The following is a 16,304-nucleotide window of genomic DNA, read 5'->3' on the forward strand; positions in this document are numbered from 1 at the left end:
AGGGACAGCCCCTTTCTCACCTGTCAAAGCCTGCATGTGGCTGAGCACCGCAGCACTTACGCTCCCGTCCTCCTGCGAGATGCTTGTGCGAAGCCCCAGCCCACAAAACACAGGGGTAGCTGATTTTCACCTCCCCCAGCATGTTCTCAGAACCCAGCGAGGGGCAGCATCCCCCCACATCCCACTGACTGGGGAAGCCCTGCTCTGCACACTGTGGTCTTTCCATCCTCACACTACAAGCCCCAGTCATTTGCTGTTTTTCCTCCAGAGAACATTTTGTCCTTCTGTTGACAACAGCCCCAGCCTTGGGAACGTAAGCAATGGCACCACAGATTAACAAGGTCACTGCAACCTCCAGTGAACACTGCCCCTGGCTACTGCTGCTCAGCCCCTCTTCCCACCCTCCAGCAATCACACATAGAGCCAGAGCCATGCCGGTCTGTCAGAGGGGAGAAAAATCACTACTGCCTCCAGATGTTAACACCGCATAGGCACATCTGGATCACAGGAGGGCAGCGAGCAGCCCGCGGGCCACATGCTGCCTCACCTTCAGAGTTAAGCCCAGTGACTGACCAGGCTTGCCGTGTGCCTTAAGCAAAATTCCCAACCCTTCAGCACCATGTGCTCTCCAGGTCTCACGCTGTGCGATGCAGTTGGTGGGGCTGTGTCACCACCCCTGTGGGGACACTGCCACATACTAGGCTCAGCTCTTTCCAAGGGATCTGCTCGGACCAAGACCCTCCCTGATGCCCAAGTCACTGTCCTGCCTGCACTGGGACACCAGATCAGTCCACAGTTAGTTGCATTCCAGCTCAGATTCAATGGAGTATGTTATGAGAGCAAAGACCCTCTAGCTTTATTTTTTTAATTATTTCCAGCTCAGAAAAGGCTGCTTGCTCCTGGTTATGCAATAGAGTCAGAGCTGCAGAGCCCCTCTTCCAGATAAATCTGGCCTGACCCCTTCCACCACAGCTCGTCCACACAACATGCTCACATATCCAGTCGAATCACAGAATGGCGGGGGTTGGCAGGGCCCTCTGGAGCTCACCCCGTCCCACCCCTGCGTGAGCAGGCACCCCCAGAGCAGGGGCACAGGGCTGTGTCCAGGCGGGGTGTGAATGTCTCCAGGGAAGGGACCCCACAGCCCCTCTGGGCAGCCTGTGCCCCTGCTCTGGCACCCGCACAGGGACGGAGTTTTTTTCTCATGTGTGTCTCAGCATGCAGTGTTCTCATGCCCATGCAGTCCTTGGGGCTGCCCTCCTCCTGCACCCCTCCATTCCCCAGCCCAAGGGACCTGGCACTCCCCGGGCTCATTTTCTCCCCACTTCACTCTGTCTCAGGAGCAGCAGTTATAAAGGCTAATTTCCTGTTCCCCTTTCAGAGCAAAATAATTTGCCAAAAGGATGCCCCTAATGAGGTGCCAGGAATGAACAGAAGGCCCTAGCTAATACGTTTCCCAGCAGTTATAAAGATGGACCTGACGTGCAAAGGGAAGCTGGTGCAGTTGTTGGGGCCCACATGGCCTTTGAGGAAACAGCTCAGCTCCAGTGCTGCTCCTGATGGAGCATGGCAGGGCATGCTGGCACAGCTCCACTTCTTGGGAAAAGATTTAGCATGGACATAGCAGGCTACACCTTCAAGATCAATACAGAGAGCGAACATGCACAGCCAGCCTTTCTCCACCCCAGAACACTGTGCCTCAACCCGAGCATCACCTTCTCTACACCAGTTCTACCAACAGGAAAGAGAACACACCACCTGACAAAACATGTTTGCGCTAACAAGGTCATATTTAATCAGCCAGCACCTCCCGGGATGCAGTTTCGTCTGTGTGAATTAATAAGTCTGTCCACAGCGACAGAGCAACCAGCTGGAAGTGCCCCATGCCAGGCACCCACAAATGTCTGCGGTGGAGAGTTCCAGGACAGGCAGACTGTCCCCGAGCTGGGCACACGTCAGGCTGGCAGGCTGACAGCACGCCATGGCGAGGACTCAGCTGTGTTCCTCTCCAGCTCCCTGGGGAGGGGATGCAGAATGACCCAGGGCCCAGCGCGGTGAGTAAAGCCATTTTGTCTGCTGTGACCAAGTCTTGCCACATCTTTGTTTCCAAGCTGGGCGCCACTGCAGGTGTTCCAGGGGTGAGACAGCACCCAGCATGCTGATACTCACAACCTGCATTCAGCCTGTGCTGTTCCTTGGGTGCTAATCAGAATGAGAGCAGCCAAAAAACCCTGCCAGTCACCTTCTGAAAGCTTGCTTTATCAGTCAAATCAGTTAAAAGGGCCCTGCAGAGCTTTAAAAGAGACAAAAGCTGATTTGCTGCTTGGCAAGTAGAATTTAATTCCCAATGCAGATTAATTCCATTAACTCATTCTGTGCCCTTTTTGGGCAGATCCTCCCCTGCCCTTGCAGCTTATGGAAAGCACAGAGCAAACATACCGCAGTCTCCATTCTGGTAAAAGCACTCAATAGCTTCATCTTGCTTGGGCATTCATATTTCCTCCTGCGTTGCCTGCTTGCAAACACCTCCCCTCCCCGCACACCACACCACATATTTTGCGAGACCTTTCAATACTAGAAAAAGCCCAGAAACTCACCTTGTGCTTCATAGCCAGAATAGTGATGAGCTGCACCCACATCCTCATCCCCGGGGCCCAAGCCAAGGGCCGACTTGAGCTGGGCCATATTCACCTGTGCTGTCAGCTCACCGTTCCAGTCCCCGATCTACAGGGTGAAAAGCAACAGGGCAGCTGGTTAAAAGGCAACATGCTCTAAGCAATCAGCCCCTAGCAAAGGGTTTGCCAGTCCCATATCACAGCAAACACACAGCCAGCCAGAAGAGAGCTTCGAGACTCCCCAAGAGACCATACGGCTCAGCTTTCAGCACCAAAGCAACTCTCCAAAAGTGTTCCTCAGTGGTAATCTGGGAGAGGGTCCGTGCATGCTGTGCCATGTACTGGCTGCACCCCAAAACGCATTTCTGTGGAGTTTGGTACAGGAACTGAGGAGTAACAGCTCATCCACTGCTACAGAACTGGGACAGAGGTAAATGTGCACATCTGGTTTGTCCTGTAGCCTCATATGGCTTGGCAGAGAGCCCTGAACCTCTCAGCCCCCTTCCTCAAGTATTTCCCATAGTTACTGAGCACCAGACTGCCACGCTACTATCAGCCACGTGGGCAGTATCACACTCAGGGCTTGGATGCTCTGAAAGCCCTTCTCTCCTGGCTCAGGTCCATGCAGCTTTGAGCTGTTCCCAGTGACCTACCCACACAAGACTCCAAAACCTTTTGGAGCCCAAATTTTTCCAAATTCACATCTCCCACGGGCCTGAGGCCGAGGAAGATGATGTTACATGTTGAGGAAGAGATCTTTCCGGTGGCTCCTGCTACTTAAAATAGGGAGTTGTAAGACAGGCTGCTGGGCGCTCCTCAAAGTTTAGCCAAACAAGAAAATTACTGTGCTGCATATCACCAATGACCAGAGAGGTCACTCAGAAACAGCCTCTAATCTTTAGAGGAACAGCAGCTTCTGATCAGAGGAAGACCTTGGCTGTTCCCTTGGAGAGGCCTGGCCCCCTATTAAATGCCTTGCGACAGCTCTTTTGTGGTCCTTCGAGATAGGCTGCAGTGTGAGCCATCTTAGAACAAAATCATAAATCCCCACATTATTTATGACAAAGCCCCAGGCACTAGTAAAGGGAGGCAGATCAAACGGCTTATCATCAGGCATAAATCCCCCGCCAATTACAAGAGACTGGCTGTTGACATCATCTTCAGAGAGATTACTACGTCCTGGTTAGGTCTCACAGTCCTTGATGCTCTGTTCAATGCTTCCCTGACTTCCGCTCATTCCAGATCCTCTCCAAGGCCCTTGTAACATTAGAGGAACACATTGGCAGGACAACGGTCCTAGCCAGCACCTACCACACACACCATGGCAGAGCCCTGCTTTCTGCCCTCAGCTCGGATGTCGCAGTTTCCCAGGAGCCCCCTGCCACAGGCAGGGATGGGAACAGTACTCCGGAGCCATGTCCGAGAGCTGGGACAGCTTCCAAGGTTTTTAGGTACAAAACCTTCACTCCAGCTGTTTCAGAAGAAATTTTTCAGTAACCTCTGATCACCCTGCAGCAGCCTCCAATGTGCTTACCCTGAGCAGATTTCATTTGGATTCAAGTGTCACCGCCAGATTTATGTCGGGGTAGAAGGTGGGGAGAGAGGGTGATGGGAAGTGAGGTAAATACATGAGTGTGCAAAGGTTTAACTTCACTAGTTTTTTTCCTGGCCAAAATGCTGGTCCTTGCCACAACAGTACAAGTGGCTCACTTGGTTCCCAAGGCTAAAATAAAACATCAGCTTTTTAACAGAATCACTAGCTGCTAGAATCTAATGCAGGCTCTCCTCACGAACAACGGTCTCTGCACTGCTCCATAATTAACAATGTGGGGGAGTTTATTAGCCACCTGCCATGAGTAACCTACTCCTGACATGCCCTGTAATCACAGCCATCACCCCAGAATGATAACACCGCTATGAACCCCCAACCCCAGAAGTCACCAGGCCCACTACTGCTCCTGCCCTCCCAGCACCCCTCATCTGCACCGCACATTGCCGAGCCGCCATCTGGTTCCGGGTAATCAGCCCCGCGCTGCAACAGTCCTAGCAGGCTAAAGCTGGAAAAGTTAATTTGTCCTAAAATACACAAGGCCAAAGAACAGTATTCCTTCTGCATGTCTGATAAGTATCATTAAATACATAATTAGGCTGATATGTCAGCCCTACCCCAAGATTTAGCCAACCTAACAGACAGGCAGGAGGACACACAAAGCACTTACATATGGTGATTTCAATTAGTGCTTCAATAGGGCAATTTCTTCATCTGGGGAAGACTAAAAAGGCCACGGCTGATTTCCTCGTAACACACTGGAAAGAGCAAACAATGGAATTCTTGCTTTCTGTACTTCTGAGCCACCAAAATACACCATATGTTCTTGCACCAGGGAAGCTGCAGCTAGCTGGGCGAGCACATCTGTGAAAACCAGAGTAGCTGCACACATGAAACCCCAGACGCTGCGGCAGCGGTACAGGGCTAGCTGCAGGCTGTGCTCGTACAGCATCAGCAATCGATTTATTAGGACAATGCTAGAGTTTACCACCTCACAGCCGGGACCACCCCCGCCAGCTCCACTGAGAGGAAATAACTCATCACACGTACGCTCCGTTGCAGTGCAAAATACAGCCGGTTTGGAGCGCCCAGCCACTGGCCAGCTGGCCTTGTCTTCTCCAGGTACTTAACTTGCCGGCAAAACAGGTCAGACCACAGCTAGAATCACAAGGGCCATCTCAGTCAGGATCTCACAGCCTTGTGCTCAGGAAAGGGGTGTCTTACTAACAGACTTGGACACCAAGAGGTATCCGAGACCCTTCACACCAGCTGGGTGCACACCACCTTGTCCAGCAGACCGACAACTAGTCCCCAGGTCCTTTCTCACGAAGGAGTATCGGTTAAGAGCAAGGCACAGCAAAAGTGTTAGCTGTAATTAAAGGGAAGGCTAGGAGCCTCCCATAAAAAGAATATTTTCCAGCCAAACTCTGCAGTTCCTAAAGACACCATTGAAAGAGCACACATACAAGGGCTTTCTGGAGCAGTCGTAGCAAGAGAAGAACTGCATTAATATAACTGATTGGTGTAAAATAAAGTCTCTCAACAGGGAGGACGGATTCCCTCTGTTCTGAACCAGCTTCTCTTACCTCTTGGGAGATTTCAAGATGTTTCCTCGCAAAGTGCAAAGCTTGTTCATGGCTCCCCAGGGAGACATAGGCATTTCCGAGACTCCAGCAGGCTCTTCCTTCTCCCACCCTGCAAAACAGGAAACTGTCAACCACAGAAATGCCGGGCAAAACCCAGCAGCACAGCAGCCCTTTCAGGGCCTCCTTTTTGAGAGCACCGAGAGCCAGTCCTCCGAGCTGTGCTTTCACCTACAGAAAGGTCCTACAAAGGAAAATTAAATGCACTGTACGCCTTAAACTCTTCCCATGCTGAGGGCCAGTAAGATCAGGGGATGAGCAGAGTAACGAGGGCCCAGAATGGTGGGGCTTTGCTTGTTTGTGGGCACCAGCCTGAGAGCAGAAGCCAGAGCCCCTCTCCAGCTTGGACCTCGCACAGCAAGGCTTCCTCTCCAGAGGTGCACAATGCATCAAGAGGGCATGTAACATCCAGCCCTTTTGTTCAACAACAGCCCAGAGCTAAATTAACAAGAACATCACAAGGAGGAAATATTGCAGGCATGCAACATCCTCCTGCTAAATACCAGCACCGTGTCGCCCAGGACGCATGCACAAGCTGAAACTGCATGCAACGGCCAAGCAAATATTGACCTATTTCCACAAGACCTCCAGGGTGCTGCTTGTTTCCAGAAGCCAGAGAAAACAGGCAAATGTGAAACCTGCCCTGGGCAGCCCTCGCCCCCAGCCCCCGAGTGCTGCCAGCCTGCGCCAGACACAGAGGTGTCTCTGGAGCAGGTTTCAGCACCTTTTTACGCAAGCAGGCAGAGACCTACTGCTTATCAGAGCCTGCTCAGCTCTGCAGACGAGCAGATGTGGGGGGTGATGGGATAAAAAAAGCACATGGGGGCGCAGGGGGAGGTTCAGCGTGACTGCAACTCCCTTTTCAGAGGTTTGGGCGGGTTGATCAGCATTTAAACATTTTTCTTGTCACCATATTCAATGCCTTCTGCTCATAGGGTGTGTTCCCAGAAATGCAGGAGCCCACAGGCCTGCACCCCCACAGCATGATTCACCCTTGGGTGGGATTATACCTTCTCTGAGCAGATACTGCCTGGATAGCGCCACGGATCTCCCATTGTAATGTCTCTGCTCCATCTAGTGGAGGACACCCAGCTTCCCAAGAGCCATCAGCAGTAACACTGAACAAGGTGGCTGCAAAGTCACTTAAGCTGCAAGAAGGCTCCAGGATCACAGAGGCAATATTCAGGAGAAAGGAACCAACCTCTCTTAAAAAAAATATATATATTTAAAAAAAAGAAACAAAAAAACCCACAAAACAAAAGAGGCCAAGCCTCCTAAAGAAGAATGAACAAGGCCAAGAAGCAAAATATATCATCTTCACCTGCTCTAAGTAACATCATTTGTTTCTACGTGGGAGTTTCCAGCATCATCTCAGAGCAACAGGACAAAGTGACATGCATGGATGTGTGCCCTAACCACACAGTTTCTAAGGAAGATACAATTTTTGTGAATTTGAAGGAGCATTAGAGGGGCCGTTCTGGGATAAAACAGCAGTAGCCTCATGGCAAAGCACTGAATACAATGGCATTTTCTTGAAGTACCTCTTATTAGCAATGTCACTCAGCCCACACAGACAGACCTTTAAGGGCATAATCTCCGGGTTTGAATGATATGATAAAGGTGTTAACCATGTTACAATTTTTGGCAGATGACTGGACTAAAGCCTGGATTCCGAGAGATTTCTGAAGACTTTCAAGAATACCTGTCACTGCTCTTTAGCCCCAGAGGTAGAGAACAGTAAGTAAATAGGGAAAGGCCAGTGCTCTGAGCCCATCAGAGCACAAACGCCATCTCCTGAGTCAGTCCCTTACCTGTCTCCCAGCTCCTGTGCTATCACCAGATGTTTTAGATGGTACTCGATTGCTCTTTCGTAGTCTTGAAGCAACGTGTACGTGTTTCCAAGACTGTAGCAAGCCTGGGCTTCTACTGCTTGGTCTTTGAGTTGTCTGGCAAGCTGGAGTGTTTTCCTGCATGGAACAGGTGGAAATGAAGAGACCTGGTCACTGCAGGGCACCTCTGCAAGGCGACAGGGAAGTCACTGCTTTGGCACGCACCGCATTAAAGTTGATGCCTGTAACACACTGCAGGCTGTCAGGTGGCTGTATTACTCGCCCCTGCTGAGCACCACACATGCAACTGGCCTCCAGGTCCCTTGTCCCATCCCCCTGAGCCTATGAATACACTGCAATAGGTGAAGATTTCCAGGGAACATATGCCCCGAGTCTGCCTTGGCCCCTGGCACTTACTTGTAGTACTCGGCAGAGACGTCAAACCTCCCAAGGAAGATGTGCGCGTTGCCCAGGTTGCTGTACGCTCTCCGCTCGGCTGCCTTGTCCCCAAACTCCTTAGCAATAGCAAGGCGCTGCAGTGACACAGATTAGTGAGTACAGGCTGGCCATTGCCAGGGTTCTTTTCTGGGAGATTAACTTCTTGGTTTGCAAAGCTCCCCCCCAAGCAAGGTAGTGGTGCACGTGCCAGTTGGGGCAAAATTTCCTGCTGCATCCCGCCCTCCTTTGCAATTCAGGATTGGGAAGAGCCTTTGGAAAAATGGGAGTAATATCGCACCCTCCTCAAATTCCTACTCCAGCCCAGTCAGCACACATCTCTCTAGCTAAAGTGCAAGAGGAGTTCTGCACGTACTTCTTCAGCCGAATAAAGAGGCAAACGGAGAGCCACAGGTCAGGCCGTGAAGGGTTGATCAGCAGACTAATGTGGAGGAACAAGGCGGTCGCTTTGCGTGGTGCTGTGGCGCAGAATGAACATGCACATGTGCGCGCTCCGTCTCATCGTCTCCGCTGCAGCTGCTACCCAGACCTCTACCCTTACCTGCACCTCAGTCCTGCCCTCTCCTCTCATGTCCCCCTGCCCCCCAGGCTTTCCCACCTTTCACCCTCCACTTTGCAGCACCTGCTTCTGATCCCAAATACTGCACAGGGTTTTCTTGCCCCTTTTCAAGCCCCTTCTCTCAAAGCACTGCTGGCTGCTGTCCTCCAGCATTTAAAAATCAGAAGAGATGTAACTGTGCTGACTTTCCAAGGTGCTGAGAACCTTCCACTGCAGGGAAACTGATTATACTCTGAACTAGAAGCTGAATTGCATTTGAATTGACTGTGTCACCTCACCCCTCTGTAAAGCTTTGCAGAAAATTATGTTCTACAAGCAACATTTATTCCTGATTAACAGCTCTTTCAGCAGCTTAATTAAATTCATAGCTTGCATTTATTAAAATCTAGACTAATACAAATTAAGAGCATAAAAGCCTTGCTAGGCCCAGCTGCAATTTGCCCTTAGATATCTCCTTTAGTTTCCAAGCCAACAGCACCCTTCCCTCAAGCCACTCTTTAGGTGCTGATGGAGGTTGGAGAACGATGTTGCTCAGCATGAGTTAGTACAACAGGACCAGACCCTGAGGTACACACAGAAGGGAGAAAAACAGCTGAGGGCAAACACCTCCCTGTACTTTCTGGGCTGTGGTGAGAAGAAAGGCTGCTCCCCAGTAGCCAGTCCCAGCCCCTGACCCCAGAAAGAAGGTGCACCAGTTTCCTACCTCCTTGTGGAAGGCTATAGCTTCACTGAAGTTGCCAAGTAAGTACTGGGTGTTGCCGAGGTTGCCATAAGCACGGCCCTGCGCAGCTCTGTCCCCCAGCTCCTTCACCAGGGACAAGTTCCTCCTGAAAGAAGTCAGAGCAGTATGTCTGCTGAGACACATCCAACACTCTTCACAGGAGACACAGCAAAGAGACTTGCACCATAAAGAAAGGGGAGCTAACGCTGGAGAAGGCATTTCCCCTCCCCAGCCACCTGTCCTGTGCATCCCTTGGCAGGTGAAAGTCTGGTGATCTCTGGCAGCTGCAGCTCTGGGAGCTCGTGCAGATCCAGTGGTGTAAGTCCCTGCTGCTCTCTTGACCTCAGGCAATCTGCAGCTGTGTAAAGGAACTGCTCACACACCAGTGGTCTCACAGGATCCCACATGAAATAAGAAATGGCCACCTCACTGTACAGGGGAGAATGAGGAGCACAGGAGAAAGGAGCCTGCCTACAGCAGGACCGGGACCAACCTGGGGAGAGGGGCAAGGTCCACTGTCCCATGCCAGAGCTCTGCTCATGGCGCTTCCCAGCATTTCTTTACCTTGTTTTTCCTCCCTTTACACATACAGCACACATAGGGAACCGTAGAGCTCCCAGCTGGCACAAATTTACCCACTGGCTATGCTACATGCACCATTCTTTGGAAGAAGGGCGGCGAGTTACATATAGGCACAATCACATCCTCAGATCTGAGGAGGCGGATATAAGATCTTGTCACTCTCTTAATTTTAAAAGTCTGCATTATAAGAAATTGCATTATTGAAGCAAAACTCTGAAGTACAGGGAGAAAACATTAGCCCAAAGGTCTTGTGACAACCTCCCTGTGTGGGACATCAGAGTGATCTTTGAAACTATTTAGGAAAGGGAAGGATGTTACAAGCAAGATAAAATAAGAGCCATGAGAAGGACAACCGGGACTTCAAATGAAAGCTTCTTCCCTTGGGTGAAGGACAGTTTCTGTTTCTGGCCCCAGCGATGGAGACACACAGGGATCCTTCTCATCAAGACCAGCAGAGAGCAGCAGGGGCTACAGGAGCTAATAGCTTAGCGTCCAAATACAGCTCTGAGAAGGAGCAAACTACTGAACGTAATTGCATGGTCATACTTTAAACTACACTGAGTTTTACCAAGGCAATGCCAGGATGAATGCTAGCTCTAATTGTACAAAAGCTTGCAGTCCCTCTCTCACCTTCCTTGAGATTAATTTGCCATCATAACTTGGCATCTCAGGGGAACATTTCTAATTCACAACAACATGCAATATCTCATTCAGCAGCCTGATTTTCAACAACACTGAGCCCAGTGTCTCATTCTTTGCAACAAACACCTTCCAGAGCTCCCACATCCATGGTGGCCTAGGAATAAATCTTCCCTATGAGAAATGCTTCCAACAGGACTCAGTAAAAATTGTCATCTTGCACCCCATACAGCTATCGTTAGCCTAACGCTTATCAGAGGTCAGCTAACCTGCAGACCCTGAAAGTTGTCATCAGACCAGAAACACTACAAATACAGATTATATCTGAGCAGGATGAGCTCCGCCAACGTGTATCTGTATGAATTTTAGCGATCACTGATGCCTGACCAGCCCTCTTCCCTGCAGGAGGAAGGGTTGGCCAAGCTTGAATACTTACTCGTAATATTCTGAAGCTTTCTGTAGCGTCTCCTTGACTTCTTGAGGCAGGTAGCCGGGGTCTTGGGCCATGTTCCAAGACAAGTGCTTTCCCTTTGCATGGTAAACATTTCCTATATTATAGAGTGCTCTGGCTTCACCTACCTAAAGGAAGAACAGAGAACAGCAAGATACTACACTTCACATCCCAATAGGGACCTTTCCATTGCTGGGCAGAGATGGTCAAAGCCAGGAGGCCCACATTTTCCTCTCCCATCTTCACTGACATGGCAGCGGTTACTGTCAGCAGCACCGAGACCTGTGATGCAGTCAGAAGGGAGAGCTTTACACTCCACCTACTTCCAAAGCCCACCTTCACCATACCACATTTACTGACTTGCAGAGGGATTACTTTTAAAGCTAGGAAATATTTCCTGTTGGATGCCGCAAACCAATTACCTTATCTCCCTGCTCCTGAGAAATGTCCAAATGTCTCTGGCAACAAACAACAGCTTCATCAAACTGCCCAAGTATTTTCAGTGTATTCCCAAGGTTGCCGCTTGCCTTGGCTTCTCCAATGCGGTCCCCAATGGTTCTACAAGATGACCAGAGGAAAGAGGAGAGGTGTTAAATTGCTCACAGATGCTCCAACCAACGGCTGGAGGCAGAATTCAAGCTGCAGTGAGCCGACCTGCAGCAAGCATGGTAGGTACACCACACCCAGCAGCTCCCAGCACACACACCTGACTAGAATGCTTCATACAAGCTCTCTCGATTTTGGAGACACATTCTTGTTTTTTGCTGTCTCAGGTGAGCTGCTTTAATGACTTCAGGCGTACTTACAACAAGTACCTGGGATAGGAGAAGTGGACACTGCCCTGCTCTTGCTCCAAGCAGCCTCCTCACATCCATATCCCTTTCTCCACCTCCCTGCTCTGAAGGTCGCTCGCCCATTCTTGTTGCCTCCCAAGTTCACCACAGGACAGTCACCCCATGCCTCAGGGCTAGTTTTGGATGCTTATGTCTAGAGCAGATTCCCTCAGGCTAGTGAGTTTCAGACCCCACAGAACTTGATTCGCTCAAGCCCTGACAGATCATGTCTAAATAGGATGAAGCACTGCTGACATGCTTACCTGGCCAGGGTAAGGTCATGTTTATGGTACTCCAGGGCCTTGGAGTACTCCTTTAGGTAGAAATAGGCATTGCCCAGCTGACTGTAGATGGCACTGAGAGTCTTCAAGTCCTCTGTCCCCACCTGCACTGCTGCTTCGAAGAAGGCTGCCCCAGCTTTGAAGTCCCCAGCCTTGCACAAGCGCTCCCCTTCCAGGGCCAGTTCCAGGCAGGATGCCTCCATTCTGCCGAAAGCAAGACCATCATTTCTAGAGGAGTTAGACTGCTGTGCACCCATGCTGCTATGCAATGGTTAAAATATTTACTTCATTGTACTGCACCACAAAAAAAAAAAACCTACAAAAAACCCCACCCTCCAGGCAGCAGCTGCCTCTCTGCATTCAGCCCCAAGCACCAAGGCACCAGCCCCAGGTCAAACATTGTCTGGGCGATAATAAATCGGTGACACGCAGCTGGCACACCTCAGCGGTGCGGCCCTCTGAGAAACCAGCCTCCTAGGCATGAGACACAGGAGCATCCAGATCTACAGACCACGTGGGCAAGCAGCCAAAGGCAGCCCCTGGTGCCCAGTAGGATTCCGGACAAGAAACTTGGGGCTCCTGGCTCTTAAGACACACATTCACATCACAAGAGTAACATGGCACCTGTTTTTCTTGCAGGTGGCACACAGCACAGAAGCCACGTACCCAGGCTGTTCAACACCTCCACCACTTTTCCCAGGGTAACAGAGAGGGTAGCCAAATTGTAAGAAGTTTTTATTGGATACCAGAGAAAACCCTGGAGTGTGCAGAATTTCTTGGCTAGGCAGCTTCCAGTGCTCAGTGTCTGCTTTCCATTAACCCCCTCGCTGTCACTTTTTCCACAGGCGCTCTCTGCACATTAGCCTCCAAGGCCAGCTTTCCTCTCTTGCGTTGTCCCAGCACCTTTGGCAGTGGTGCATGCCGTGCTGTCAGCGAGCGCTGTGCAAGCCAGCGGAGAGGAGAAAGACCAGCAATGCTGCTTCAAGAGAAAGGAAACGTGCTCCTTTGAGTGCTCCACCAAGTCCTCTCTAAGTTACAGCTCTCCCTGTTAGACCATGAGTATCCTCCAGTTCGCAGAAAAGACAGAGCACGTGTTTGAAATCTTGCATTTGGGAGCGTCTTGCCGGCTGCAAAGCCAGCCCCTTGATGAGGCAGCTGGACACAGCATGCTCCTGCTCCTCTATTCAGATGCTTCTCTCTGCTCTTTTTGGCTTTTTCATTTCTGCCTAACGTATTCTTAAAAGTCAAAACTCTCTAGGTCAAAGGTGGATATCTACTCAGAAAAAACACAGCTCATTTGTCCAGAGTCAGAAAAGCAAGGGTGAGACAAAAGATAATAAGTGTCCAAAGGTGGTTTCTATTCTGTTCTCAGTCAAAAAGCACTTGCAGGAAGTTTGACTGTGGTACCCAGACTAAGAGAACAACTTGCTCTCATCACTGCAATAGCAGCAGCCCAGCTGACATCTCCTGTGGCAGTTTCCTGCTGAGCCCTAGAAGATGCTTCTCCCAAAGCCACCCTTGTGATGAGCCATGGCCCAGCCCCTGCAACCGGGGTCTCTGCAGACCAAGGCTGAGGTGTGCTGGCCAAGCCGGGGCACTCTGCGACGCTCTGGCTTCTCTCCCTAAGGACACCGCCTGCCGCTGTGCACCCACACACCCCCCGCGCACGCTGACTTCAGGGCAGAGCTCCTCCTGCTCCAGGGCTGTGCTCCAGCATCTTCTGCTCAAGTCTGCACCCAGCACTTGCCTCCCCCTGCCATGAAGGGGCACAGGGAGATGCACATACGAAATACCAATCCCAACACATTTTTCCTACAAACAGGCAGAATGGTGTTTTCTCAGCTGCCAGGAAACAAAGCCAGTTCTTCTATGAGCAGTGCATAAACTCTTCAAAATCCAACCCTATTGGCCTGGCAAGCTCCCTGCTGAGCTGGCTCTGTAGGGCTCCCAACACCCAACGGCATCCTCCAAAGCAGGAGGACCCACAAGAACTGTCCAAACTAACAAAAAAAAAAAATTAAAAAGGAAAAAGAAGACAAAAGAGCTGGTTGCAGACTCTCCCTCCAAACACACCTGGATCTCTCCTGTCTCCCTGTTCATTTGTCCCCAAAACCACCAAGTAACAAGGACAACAGAGGTGTGAAGCAGCTCGTTTGAGCTCCCACCTCAAACTACCACACAAATATTTGATTTTGAGCTCACTGCAAAGCCCATATTTGAGTGGCTATTTTACTTGCACAAGGCAGCTGCTTGTGATGCCAGTGCAGTGTCAGTCCCTGCCTCAACTTCTGTTTGATAGGGGAAATAAAAATATTAAGACTGTTAATACTAAAAATGTTTAACTTCTCTCTACTGAGCCTCTTGCTATACCACAGGAAAATTACTAAGAATGAGCTTCTGCTACAGCCTGTTGAATTAGAGGGACCCATTTGGGGATCAGCCCAAACTTCTGTCAGTCCCAAGGCACATTCATGGTTTGTAGCTCACTAGAGCAGTTATCTAGTGCCATCGTCAGGTATTGACAAGTTTCTGCCGATACATCCCAAACAGCTGAAAAAAAGGCTTGGGACTGAAGACAGACAAGGAACACCTTAAATCATCAAGATTAAGTTCAGGCAGCTTAGCTGAAATGAATCTTGAGAGTACTTGAAATACAGAAATGAGCCATTATCACAGGAATTAATGTGGGATTCCAGTTAGAAGACAGCAGAGACAGAATTTCAAAATAATTCCAGTTCAAATTTCAACACAAACAAACCTCTTCCCAATATTCAGGTTCTCTTTAAGAAACCAAGTTCACCAGCTGTAAAGAGTCTGAAAATTGAGCTGGAGACCAATTTCCCTGATTCATGGTGTTACAGTCTAGCTCAGATCAAACTTGTGCCATTTGAATAGCTTGAAGTGAGGGTTCCCATCCCCAGAACACAGAAAACCCCACGGCACAAAACCCAGCTACACACTCCAAGGGTGGCATCTCACTCAGGCCATATTTGCCAGTAGAAACATAACTAGAAGCGAAATCTGTGCCCGGTGGCCTGCATCCTGATACACTCACACCCACACTTGCACACGCTCACGCTCTCTGGGTGCTTTCCTGGTGTTCCCACAGTAACTATCCAGGCACAACGCAGCGACATGACCTTCCACTGCACCCAGCCTTTAATTAAAATCTGTTTGTCCTTGAACAGGCTGCTTTGCAGAGTATCTGACTTATCTAATTAACATCACTGCTCAGTTTGGGACCTCAGCAAACCAGGGGAAGGAAGAGGAGGCTTTTTCTCTGCATCGCACTCTGCCAAGCCTTTGCTGCCATGGAAAGGGACGAGAGTCAAGGATAGCAATTATTAATAGAAACACAACCCACTTCTAAAACCCACCTGCCCTTCCCACATCCTCAGGGCCCCAAAGCCAAAGCTAGTTCTGGGAAGCAACTTTGCATGCAGTTCAGTCACCACAGGCTTAAAAACACTCAAACGCAATGCCAAGGGCAGAGGAACCAAGTAAAGGTCAATGAACACAGGCACACTAAAGCACTACCCATACAACAGCTTCCAAAGGCTCCACTGTCCATAAGACAAGACCAAAGGGGAATTCAGGCAGAAGATAGAAATCTGCTGTTCAAGTGAGCCAACCTGAACCACCTTGGCAGACCAGCAAAGGAAAGGGAAAATTATGACTAAAGACAGACTCAAGTTACAGGCCCAGCTCCTCCCACAGCACATGCCTGAGCCCTCCCCTACCTCTTCTTCTGCAGGTTTCTCATTTTCTGAACGTAAACCCAGAGCTCCAAGCCCACTGGCAGAAGGAAGCAGCGGGGCTGAGGTCTACTTGGCACAATTTTGCAGACAGGTCTCTCTGATAAGTTCACAGGTAGGATCCGGGGTTTTGAAGATGCTGATGGCATCTTCACAGCCATACAACATGCACTGCCCTCCAAGTTTCACTCCATCTGCTTGGGCAATGTTACCAGTAAGTTGCTGGAATCTTGAACTTGGTTTATCTGGGACACTTACTTTTCTCTCCATATGCTGCCCTTGAAAGGGAATGGAAAAGATGTGTTGCTTTTGTTTCCAGAGACCTAGAGAAAGTAATATCCTCTTTCCTCTAAGAAATATAATATCCTTCGTCCACTGTTGGTTTCCAGTA

General features: G+C 50.0%; 1 protein-coding gene across 2 annotated transcripts in view; it reads right to left on the reverse strand.

Moving 5' to 3' along the window:
• GPSM1 (G protein signaling modulator 1) overlaps window positions 1–16,304 on the reverse strand; it is an 83,848-nt gene that overhangs the window by 44,472 nt on the left and 23,072 nt on the right. Inside the window, exons 2-9 of one of the 2 annotated variants that reach the window (XM_075112344.1) lie at window positions 12,141–12,362; window positions 11,467–11,602; window positions 11,030–11,172; window positions 9,355–9,478; window positions 8,054–8,169; window positions 7,619–7,774; window positions 5,751–5,859; window positions 2,598–2,724 (exon numbers count right to left, since the gene is read on the reverse strand). In XM_075112344.1, coding sequence (XP_074968445.1) covers window positions 2,598–2,724; window positions 5,751–5,859; window positions 7,619–7,774; window positions 8,054–8,169; window positions 9,355–9,478; window positions 11,030–11,172; window positions 11,467–11,602; window positions 12,141–12,362 — 1,133 coding nt within the window. Of the gene's footprint in view, window positions 1–2,597; window positions 2,725–5,750; window positions 5,860–6,377; window positions 6,400–7,618; window positions 7,775–8,053; window positions 8,170–9,354; window positions 9,479–11,029; window positions 11,173–11,466; window positions 11,603–12,140; window positions 12,363–16,304 lie in introns of those variants that run through there. The other variant, XM_075112345.1, reaches the window with a different exon arrangement.

This window comes from Phalacrocorax aristotelis, chromosome 17 (assembly GCF_949628215.1).
Source record: "Phalacrocorax aristotelis chromosome 17, bGulAri2.1, whole genome shotgun sequence".
NCBI lineage: Eukaryota > Metazoa > Chordata > Aves > Suliformes > Phalacrocoracidae > Phalacrocorax > Phalacrocorax aristotelis.